We start from the raw sequence: 11,568 nt of genomic DNA, 5'->3' as shown, positions 1-11,568 counted from the left end.
ATAATTGCTAATAATTTAAAATTCCAAAATTCAATCATTAAAATCAAATTCATATAGCAGCTGGAAATATAGCTATTATTTTAATTTTGTCGGGACAAAGGGACAAAAAAACATCCATGTATCCAAATAGTTTTGAGTAATGAGTCCAACACTGGCTATTATTACAATACCATAAAGGATATCCTATATGAAAACATACAAAGAACATTTTAGTAATAAGAAGTAATAAACTTTTCAGGGATTGTCATACAAAGCTGCTGTTGCAGATTGACTTATTTTGCATAATGTATTTGCATGCATTTTTAACAGGTGTATTGCAAAGGAGGTATAAAGTAAAAAAAAAAAAAAAAAAAAATATATATATATATATATATATATGCTTTTAAACAGTACGAAGATGAGTACTTTTAAAATGGAACACCTTTTACAAGTTTCTTCCCCATTTGATTTAAACCTCTTGCCAAACCACTTACCATCCAAATCAAATCCAGACACATTCATGTATTAACACAGAGTAAATAATACAAAACAGAAACAGTTATAAGTAAAACTTTCATGTTAGTTTAATACATAGGATAGCAAACTATATCTAAAAGTGACAGCCACTTTCAATTATTTGTAATTTGTCCCACATACTAAATAGGGATTGTGAGTTATTGACAGAAAATAAGGTGTTAAACAGCTTAATGCAAGGAGAACATCCACTATAAAGGTAGAGCATTTGTTTGAATACTTGAAAGTGAACATTTTCAAGCAGACCAATAAATAAATTGCAGCTAGTAGTAAGACAGCAATTCATTCATAAAGGGACAGTGTTATCAGATACAAATCTAAACACTCGCAAACATAACACACATATCTAAAGACATAGATGTTTAAAAAAAAAAGTATCATGTTTATAGAGGGCCACCACACACATGAAAGTGGAGAAGTAGTTGAAACTGTATTGCAGAACTACAAAGAGGCACTTTAAAATAAAAAGGAAAAAGGGTGCTCAACAATGTACTTCAATTTCATTTAATATGAGTAGCATTGCGATGCAGACTTTTAGTCTTAATAATGACCATGAAAAAGAATGGATACACACACATAGTTTAGCTTTCAAACAACTTCTTGAAAGCGCTGCTTATCTCCTGGATCATGTCAGAGGTGGTGGTAGACCTGCTGTGTTTGTGGAAGGCCTGGCGATTACATTGCCTTGTCAGAGACGTAGCACCGAATGCAGCTACCAGCGAGGGATTCATGCTGGAAAAAAGGAACATTTACTATTAAACTGAAAGTGATGTGCAAAGACATGTTAAATAACTACTGAAAATGGAGCCGCTTACCCTTTAGTTGCATCTGGAGGTGAGCTGAATGCCCAATGGGCGAAGACTCCTAAGGAACCGGAGAGCAGATCTCCCTGTCCTCCACACCGCCGCCCACTGCCCTCTTGACTACAGGTCAGCACTGAGCGCAGGTAGACAAGCAACGTGTTAAGAGACAGAAAACAGTGCACTTGAACCTTATGAAGTCTGAATGTTTGAGGAAAATCACTAACTGTTCTTTCCGTCAGTAATAATGTCCTCCTCCCCCTTCAAAACCAAGGTAAGGTGGCCCATAGCGATGCTGAGTTGCTGAGCACTTCTCTTGTGGTTGGTGCTGTCTAGAGGTTCATGATGCTGAAATCAAAGTTTGAAAGTTTGATTTAGCATGTATACTGCAATTGACCTATCGGTAAGCCAAATGTATCAAATGTTTCTGTTTACAATGCGTTTTTGCAGTGTTGAGTAATGTAGATCTTGAGCAGCTAATCTCTTGAAAACGGTTCGAAACTTTGTATTGCAAGCACTTCTCATGTTTATTTGCCTGACGAATCACTTGCTGTATTCCTTATTTGTAATCCGCTTTGGATAAAAATGCTAAATTAAAAAAAAAAAAAATTATTGTGATAAAGTGAAATGAGTGACAGCTTCATAGTGATTATAAAAGAATCACTCTTTGCACACTATTCACTCATTCAGAATTTGAATAGATTTTTTATGCTGCTTTGAAGACCAACAGCCATGTACATGTGATGTACACAATGCCTAGAAAATGCCAGGAGTGTTTTACATATATTGTATTACATACAAAAGGATATAGAGGATATTACTAAATTCAAAACTCACCATGGCCTCATACAGACGGGTAAACTCCATAAAGTTGGGTGTGAGGATTCCTCTCTGATATCCTTGAATGACTGAGGGTTCTTTTGCGACTAACCAAAGCCCATCCTGTATACAATGCATACACACACACACACACACACGTCAGTATTTTATCCAGCAAATCTCTAGCCTGCTAATTCAGTAAAACATTGGCGTCAGTTCAAGATCATGCTTTTACATCATTTCAGACATTATGCAATACATCACCAATACCATAATATATAAAAAGCCATTTCTGAGCTCTGACCCAGTTCTCCTTCTCTACACTAAATCTATTGGCTGTTGCCAACATGCTCAGTATGAAAGAATATTGACCAGTAACATTAAAAGTGTCAGTGAAAACAGTACTCACAGCATCAATGATGATTGGTATTCCTCTGAGTTTTGACCTCTCAATAATCTCCTAAAACAAAACATGCCAAACATTCATTTAAACCCACATAAACAGATGTGAAAATACACAATATTGCTAAGCTCTCTAGAAATACACTTTACAAAACGATTGTTTTCATTTATACTAAAGGTCTTTGCACACTTAATCTGAAATTTTTGTATGCGTTTTTTCGTATTCGTCATCCTAAAAATGCATTACGCACAGAAACCTTGCACACGGAGTCCGATGCATATTAATCAATCCGTTGTGAAAAATTGGCTAAACAGTACTAAATAGAGTCTTCCAGCAGTGAGGATGAGTTTGTTGTCCTCTCGCCTCTTAAAAAGAGAAAAAGAAAGGAAATATCGGGTCCATCCAATCCTGAGATATAGAGCGGAAGAAGAGTTCCCCCTCCTTATCAAGGAGCAGCAGGATTATCACGGGAGATTCAAAGTTTACTTCAGGATGTCAGTGGTTCAGTTTGATGCTTTGCTAGCGATACTAGAGCCACATATTAAAAAGAAGACCACCAATTTCTGTGAACTCTCTGTACCAGGATCTTTAGTGCTTTGTGCTGCGAGACGGATGGATGAACTCCAATCGTCATTCTGGATTTTGGCGTTCGCTTGTACGGTGGCCCTGAATTGGCAAAACACCTCTCAAAATGCTTGCTACGGATGTGAAAAACGCAAATTGACGAAAATTGAACCCGATCCAATTTTTTTATGATGGACAAAAGTTTCTGAGGCAGTGTGTGTAAACGTGATTGACAAAACATGAGGTCGTATTTATTTTTCAACGTGCGAAAATTTCAGTGTGCAGTGGCCTTAAGAGTGAAAAGTGTGGACACACCTACTTATTTTCCACATTTTAGAAAAACAAAAGTCAATAAAACTGTAAAATAACAAATGGAGACATGGCAAGGGTTATGCAGTGATCAACTTCAATGTGAACGACATTACTAAATTATTATAATGGTCTACAAAACTTTTCAACATATGATTTAAGTATTTAAGCATAAGCTTCTAGAACAAGAGGTTTATCAAAGTTTGTGGTGGGTACTATTTAAGGGAATCAGATAGAATTTACCTTTTTAAAAAGAAAAGATATTCATGCTATTTGTGTTTCATATTATTAACTAAATTGCCTTACAAAAGACATACAGTGCCTTGCGAAAGTATTCATATCCCTGCAGTTTCATGTTTTGTTGCTGCCTTATGTTAAACTGCTTTAAATTACTTTTTTCTCCACATCGGTCTACACTCCATACATAATTGTAAAGCAACAGGTTTTTAGCATCTTTGCAAATTTATTAAAAATAAACAACTAAAATGATTCCATTGCATAAGTATTCATACTCTTATCTGGGACAGTTGAAATTTAGCTCTGGAGCATTTATTTTGCTTGTAAATGTTAATACACTTCAAGTGAAGTTAACCTGTGGTAAATTCAATTGAATGGGTATGATTTGGAAAGGAACACACAGCTTAACAAAAGGTCTAACAGCTGATAATGCACATCAGAGCAAAAAAAAACAAGCCCTGAGGTCAAAAGAATTCAAGCCACACATCTGGGGAATAGTTCAGAAAAAATTCTGCTTCATTGAAGGTTCACAGAATCATGTAGTCTCTGTTACCCTTAATGGAAGAAGTTTGAAACAGCCAGGACTCTTCCTAGAGTGTCCTTGAGTGGCCCAGCCACAGCCTGGGAATAAACCCAGTCAAATATTTCTGGAGAAACCTGAAAATGTGCATCTGGCTCATCCAACCTGACAGAGCTTGAGACGTGAAGAGGTGAGGTGAAGAATGGCAGATAATTGCCAAATGCTGATGAGCAAAGCTTGTCGTAGCATACCTAAAAAGATTTGAGGCTGTAAAGGTGCTTCAGCTAAGTACGGAGTTAAGGGTATAAATTCTTATTCCAGTTTTTTATTTTTAATAAATTTACGAAGTTGTGAAAATTCAGTTTTTGCTTTGTCAGTATGGTGTATGGAGTGTAGCTTGATGTGGGAATAATAAGTCATTTAAAGCAGTTTAACAAGGCAGCAACATAACAAAATGTGAAAAAATGAAGAGGTATTAATACTTTCGCAAGGCACTGTAAGAATTTGTTTTATGCTATAATTTCTCTTACATTTACATTTAGTCATTTAGCAGACGCTTTTATCCAAATCGACTTACAAATGAGGACAATGGAAGCAATCAAAATGAACAAAAGAGCAATGATATGCAAGTGCTATGACAAGTCTCAGAGAGCTTAATGCAGTACACGAAGCAAGGTTGTTGTTTTCTTTCAAGCAGTTAGTAAATGAATAGAGTGCAAGTCTAAAAGGGACAAGTTTTTTTTTTTTTTTTTAAGAATAGAATTAGAATAGAGTGCTGGAGTTAGAGGATCAAATAAAGATGTAAGAGATGTGTGTGTGTTTTTTTTCTTGCCTTAGCATTCTTCAGAAGCATATCTTCCCTCCCCAGACCTGGTCCAACAACTAGACTGTGAAGCCTGGGCAGCCATTTCTCGATCTCCTCCACAGCATTGGGACTGTCTCTGGAGAAACAGCACCATCATGCTCAAATCTCTCTCAACATGACAATAAACCAAATGTGATTCAGCTGGCAAAAAGGATTGCATCAAATATCCCTGGAGATCCATAAACATTACTTGTCAGAAACTCTTTTGTTGGCCACCAGAGATATTTCATAAAATTCACTTGCAATCAACGATCATGTCTAATAACTTACAGCACTGGATGGACGATGAGTTCAGGACTGTAGGACTTGATGACTGGAGCTGCATCTTTGGTGCAGAACACATGAGACAGATCGGCTCCCTGGAAAACAGGCAGGATGAGTAGAAGGATTGGACTGACATATCTGCCAATATTTCAGCATTTGAGCATATTTCAGCTCCCATTTTGCCAGCTCAAAAGGTCAATGCACATTTGTTTATTTATTTTTTCAATTTTATACAGACGTCTCGATTGACGACATTAAATTGTATCACACTGTTCACAATTTTGGGCCAAGTAAGAATGTTTTTGTTTAAGGTTTAATTTAAAAAAAAAATTATCTTATGCTAACAAAGGCTGCATTTATTTCATGAAAAATACAGTAAAAATAGTTACATTGTGAAATATTAATACAACTTAAAATAACTGTTTTTTATTTAATATAAATTAATTACAAAATGAATACACTTTAAAATGTAATTCATGCCTGTGATGGACATTACTCCAGTCTTCAGTGTCACATGATCCTTCAAAAATCATTTTAATATGCTGCTCTGGTGCTCAAGAGAATAATTTCTTATTACCACCAATGTTAAAAACATAATATTAATGCTGCATAATATAGCTGTGGATAAATTTTTTGTTCAGGATTCTTTGATAAAGATGAGTCAAAGTCGATCCACTTATGGATCATGAAGACAATTCACTCTGTGTATCTCGCTAAAGTATAAAAAGACAAAATGCAGATGAGAAAGAAAAAAAAATGGACTGAATTTTTAACAGAATACTTACTACTTTTAAAGCCGAGATAGCTGCAAAGAAAGGTGCTCCTGTGTACCTAACAAGAATAGTGCAAAAATGTAAGTTTCACCAAGCAAATTCACATACAGACAGAATAAACAGCAACACCTTATAAAATGCTGTTGTGGCAGAGCATGCCTTCATGGTATGTGGTTGAAAGTGAAAAAGTGAGCAAGCAAGGCGCAAGCTCTAGAAATCAGTCTAAACATAACAGCTCCGAAAAAGAGGAAATATCTGAAAAACGCCCTAAAACTGTAAAAATAGCTATAATTTTTTATTTATTCTCCTGGTCACACTTTACATTAGATGGCCTTAAGATCGTCCGAAATTTTTGCACGTTAAAAAATAAATATGACCTCACATTGTGTCAATCACATTTACACACTGCCTCTGAAACTTCCGTCCGTCATAAAACAAATTCGGACCAGGTTCGATTTTCTGCGTTTTCGCATCCATAGCAAGCATTCTGATATGAAAGGATAATGAATACGAAAAAGAAAAACGTATACAAAAATTTCGGACTCAGTGTGCAATGACCTTTATACTTAACCATTAGATACAATATACTTATACATGTGGGTTCAGTGTAGTTATATTTGAGGTACTTTTCATTTATAGTCAACTGTTAACTTTACCCACAACTATAACCCGAACCCTTTTCCCAAAACTTTAACCCATATAATCCTAACCTAACTCCTAATCCTAACTATACCCTAAAAGTATTACCAAAAAAAGTGGAAATTTTTCAGAACAACACATAGTTACACAGTAAATCAGTCTTAGTGTTTTTTGTCTTAAGTATTTACATAGTAGTTAAGGCTACCTAATTTTCCCCAAATATCTCATTTTTAAAAAGGTTTAATCCGATTATTCGGCCATGCATTTGCAGAACCCACTGAAGCTTCACCACAGCTGCTTGCACAGTAATTTAGTAAGTGTATAGCCCTGAGAAAGATCTGTGCGGCACTTACTCTTGACATCCTCCAATGATCCCTATGCGTCCATCCTGACCCTTGTGTTTTTTGGAGGTAAGTGGAGGAATTGTGTTTCTTACAAGAGGAATGACATTGTCCATTGCTGCCGTTCCCAGAGAGAAAGAGCGCTCTATGACTGAGACAAGAATATAGTAACAATAATTAAATTCATCACATACCAGACCAGCTTACTACAGTTCCATGCATTTGGATTAGACTAGTAGTTTTAAAAGGTTTCGACCAAAATGAAAATCGTGTCATCATTTTCACATAATATACTTATGTCAATACAAACTTTGTTGTTGCTTTTCAACAAGAGAGAATATGTTTGAAAATCTTTTCAGTTCTTTTCCATCCAACAATTGTTCAGTTAGAAAGTCTGTGAAGCTCCATTAAGGCCCAAAACCATCATAAAAGAATGATAAGCCCATACCAACTTGTGCTCTATATCTGAGTCTTCTGAAGCCATTTGAGCTTGAAATTCACGCTTTTATTCTCCAAAAATCTGTCTCTTTGCTGTAGCTCCAAATTCTCACTTCCCATTTTACAGAATGAATCTTTTAGCACCAACAACATCAAACCTACTACTATTTTGAAGTCTGAATGTGAACGCAAATTGTATTCCAGTTTAAGCACTAGGGAGGATTAAAGGCAAAGAGAAGTGGTGTGTGGCCAAGTATAGTGACCCATACTCGGAATTTGTGCTCTGCATTTAACCCATCCAAGTGTACACACAGTAGTGAACATACACCCAGAGCAGTTGGGGGTTCGGTGCCTTGCTCAAGGGTCTCACCTCAGTCGTGGTATTGAGGGTGGAGAGAGTGTTGGCTATTCAGTCCCCCCACCTACAATCCCTGCCAGACCTGAGACTCGAACCCACAACCTTCGGGTTACAAGTCCAACTCTCTATCCATTAGGCCAAGACTGCCCCAATTCATTATCAGTGAATAATGACTAAAATATTAGTTTATTCCACATAAAGCTATAATATGACTTTAGAAGGTTTGGAATATGGCTGTACGGACCACTTTTATGGTTTTGGAGCCTTTTAGGTCACAATATAAGTCATGGCCTAATGGTTAGAGAGTCGGACTCGTAATCCAAAGGTTGTGGGTTTGAGTCTCGGGCCGGCAGGGATTGTGGGTGAATGTCCAGCGCTCTCTCCACCCTCAATACCATGACTGAGGTGCCCTTGAGCAAGGCACCGAACCCCCAACTGCTCCCCGGGCGCCGCAGCATAAATGGCTGCCCACTGCTCCGGGTGTGTGTGTGTGTTCACTGCTGTGCGTGTGCACGTTGGATGGGTTAAATGCAGAGCACGAATTGCGAGTATGGGTCACCATACTTGGCAGTATGTCACTTCACTTCACTTCACTTATAGCATCGTCATTGTATGAAAATATAGATCAGTGTACATTGAGTTCATTCCCTATTTAATGTAATATTAAGAGCAGAAAAAGTAGCAAATGGCATTGTTTTCATTTATTAAAAAAACTATTGACTTGATTTTTCATTATGTGAAGAGGTCGAATATACACAAATACCTTGAATATTCGGGTAATATTAGGTCAAAGCATTTCTTAGTCCAGTTGTTTTATGAGAGAAAGAGACTAAATGTAGTTGCAATAAACACTTTAAAAATCTGTAAAACTACAGCAGTGTAGGATTATTATTCTGTTGATGGCATAGACTCAACTTGGGTTGACCAACCAGAGCAAAGGGGGAGTGTCATGCCATGACACATATTGAAATCTAATAATCAAGCTGTTTATCTAATTTTTCTGCTTTAAATATTTAATAAAGAATCTTTCCTGCAGCTCAAACAGTAGTGTGGTGATAGCAATGCCAAGGAACAGGATTTGATTCCCAAGCGCTAGTAAGAATGTAAAGGTGTACTTCAAATGCGATTTGAGTCATTTGGAATAAAAATATATGCCAAATGTAATAAATGTGATAAATGTAAATCAAAAAATGAATGAACCCAGTGTACAAGAACCAAAATACATACTTCAAAATTCTTTTAAATCTCTCTGTGTTTCACTGAAATAATGATAATAATAATAATAAAACCAGAATTCCCATATTTGGGTGAGGTGAGCTATCCTTGTTCATGGGACTTTAGCAGTAAAGCATTGTGTTAAACGCTGCTTTATGACTGTGTAACAAATGGTAATTCAAAATAAATGGCAACTCTACATGAACATTGAGCGTCACCCTCTTCCATGAGCAGACCTGGGCCAGCTGGTTGGTTGTGGCTGGCAAACTCGTTCAAGGCAGGCGGATGGTTACGATTCCCAAAAGGGGGGCGCGTGAGGGGTACGGCAGGGTTAGTCTGAGGGATACAAGAGGGCTGCGGAGTGGCCTGTGGTGCAGGAGAGGGTGTGCTAATGCCAGCGAAAATCTGGCCCAACATTTGTAGCATCTGCAGCTCTCTGGAATGTTCCTCCTCTCTGCGCTTATCCTCGGCCTGAAGACGCTGCTCCTCGAGCCTGTAGAAGTTGTCTTCTGCCTCCATGCTCTGCTCCAAGAACTTCTCCATCAGCTTCTCCAGTGACATGTTTGCGAAACGCTTCTTGCTTCTCCGTGGCCTGCTGGACGAGGTCGAGGGTGGGTTGGTCTTCGTCAGATTGCTCTGTTTGGTTGGAAACGAACCTTTGAGAGAAGAACACATCAATATTAACACGCACGCACACACACACACGGGAAAGCAGACCGTTTAGGCTAAAGAAGGCAGATCATTGCTTTCTGACGGATCAGAATAAGTTGACATACTCATGCCTCCCACTGTCACCGGAATGGGGCAGGATGGGTACTCAGTTTTGACCGGATGCTCCATAAAGGAGCATTCACCACTGCCATCCAGGTGAGCCTCCTGCAAGAGTTCAGTACTCTCAGCATCTTCATCCATCGTTTCATCTCCCCCAACAGCAACACTATCAATATCCTGCCTCTCTACTAACGACCTATTGCTCAATATCCTCTCCATCTCGTCGTAGAACTTGCACATCTTGTGGTACTGCCCATTTTTCCTGGATCCCTCCTTCGCTTGGAAATACTGCCTCTTTAAGCTCTTAACCCGTATTCTGCATTGGTCTGGTGTCCTATCGAAGCCCAGTTCGCACAAACGGTTCGCGACGTCTCGGTAAACGTGGCTGTTCCTAAAGTTTCCGTCCAGCGCCGTCTGCACGTCGTGCTCACCCCAGATATTCAACAGCGCTCTGGTCTCCATGTCCGACCACAGGAAACCGCGCGTTGTATTCACTAACATGATGGTCGAAGCGATCCAAGTCGGCTTCGCATCGATCAGGCGGCGGATCTAGGCCTCGTTTCGACGACGCTTCATGCGGTTTCCGAGCGCATAGCGACAAAGGCCTCGCCGAATCGCCGAGATTAACGTTAACTGAGCTGCTTTAAGCAAAGCTGCTTAGAACTTCGCCAGTGTTTACCGCGCCAACAACAGTGAGAACGTCACCGTAATGTTGTGTACTACGTCATCACAAACTTGCGCTTCACGGCTCGGCGATGAAAACAATCAAAAAGCGTTGAGAAGATCTCCAAGAATACATTTAGGAAACCGTTTGTAAGCTTAGCTTACTGTGCTCAGTGTTTGAAAATGCGAGTTACGCTCGAGAGTGAGTCAAATCACAAAACTGACAATAACATCACAAAACACAGTGTGGTCCATAACATAACAGTGTGAGAACGTGCGATCTTGAATGAATAAAACCTATATAAGATGCTTAATGATGGCAAAATAGCACATTTGTGACATGTGATCACACAAATGACAAGACTACACTCAAAATGTTACGTTTATACTTTAATTACATTAAAAATGCACCCAACTAAGGAAGTTTGGAGGCGTTTGGACCCCACTGTGTGTGTATCATGTGGCACACGACTCTGCATTTACCTTCATCATACAGCAACACTGCTGCAATTGTAATGGTTACAGTTACCACGCCGAGAAGAGAACATTTAAGTCCATGCATTCCGTTCTTCTGAACCTACTTATAGTTTGATAAACTCCGATCTTACCAATGGCCAATCTTAGTGGCTGTTCAGAGAAAATGAAGGTAGCACGTTTGAGAAGATTCATCAAGTTCTCGGGTAAACAAACTCTGTTCAGGAGGAGAGAGCGAGCTGTGGAGCTCTGTACGGGGATTAGCTGCAGTATCCAGTCAGATAACAGGAACAAAGTTCAAGATTTATTCTGATTAACGTTATAGTTCTGTATCACTCGATAGAATTGTCCTCGCTCTATAATCATCAGACTTCCGCTGACGCTCTGCTTTGTCGCTTATGCGTGATGACATAAGCGAAATTCAGTCCATATTAGACATGAAATAAACTCAGGGCAATACTACTTACTGTAGCGAAGACTGGTTACAATAATAGTAAAAAAATAATATTTATTTAGATATTTATTTAGCCCCGCCTTTACTATTTACTTCCTGTGACGTTAGCACTCAAGTTAAATTTGCCCCGCCCACCTCCGTTGGACAA

At 38.6% G+C, this 11,568-nt stretch overlaps 1 protein-coding gene across 8 annotated transcripts; it reads right to left on the bottom strand.

The window, feature by feature from the left end:
* Window positions 1-482: 482 nt before the first annotated feature.
* On the bottom strand, window positions 483-11,496 carry LOC306876118 (ATP-dependent (S)-NAD(P)H-hydrate dehydratase). Of its 8 annotated transcripts, none has more exons than XM_079427060.1 (11): window positions 9,835-11,351; window positions 9,295-9,714; window positions 7,060-7,198; window positions 6,080-6,125; window positions 5,301-5,389; window positions 4,998-5,106; window positions 2,542-2,592; window positions 2,151-2,255; window positions 1,541-1,661; window positions 1,329-1,449; window positions 483-1,245 (listed from the first exon to the last, which is right to left on the bottom strand). In XM_079427060.1, the coding sequence occupies exons 1-11, from the start codon at window positions 10,328-10,330 to the stop codon at window positions 1,095-1,097; spliced, it is 1,848 nt and encodes a 615-aa protein (XP_079283186.1). In that variant the 5' UTR covers window positions 10,331-11,351; the 3' UTR covers window positions 483-1,094. The 8 variants fall into 8 exon arrangements, 7 of the variants coding, with proteins under 7 accessions (XP_079283186.1, XP_079283185.1, XP_079283190.1 ...); XM_079427059.1 differs by having other exon boundaries at window positions 485-1,245; window positions 9,259-9,714; window positions 9,835-10,547; XM_079427064.1 differs by having other exon boundaries at window positions 488-1,245; window positions 11,101-11,496.
* Window positions 11,497-11,568: the final 72 nt, after the last annotated feature.

This window comes from Barbus barbus, assembly GCF_936440315.1.
Source record: "Barbus barbus genome assembly, chromosome: 10".
Taxonomy (NCBI): domain Eukaryota; kingdom Metazoa; phylum Chordata; class Actinopteri; order Cypriniformes; family Cyprinidae; genus Barbus; species Barbus barbus.
Note: the sequence above shows the minus strand (reverse complement) of the source record. Positions and strands in the feature narration are given on the sequence as shown.

What these genes read in the sequence shown, in the direction of transcription:
- LOC306876118 (XM_079427059.1), bottom strand. Translation starts at nt 10,330, where the DNA reads ATGTTAGTGAATACAACGCGCGGTTTCCTGTGGTCGGACATGGAGACC. An exon ending in GGTGACAGTGGGAGGCATGA is followed by an intron (nt 9,715 to 9,834) that starts GTATGTCAACTT and finishes CTTCTCTCAAAG; the next exon opens with GTTCGTTTCCAACCAAACAG. An exon ending in CTCATCGTCCATCCAGTGCT is followed by an intron (nt 5,107 to 5,300) that starts GTAAGTTATTAG and finishes CTGTTTCTCCAG; the next exon opens with AGACAGTCCCAATGCTGTGG.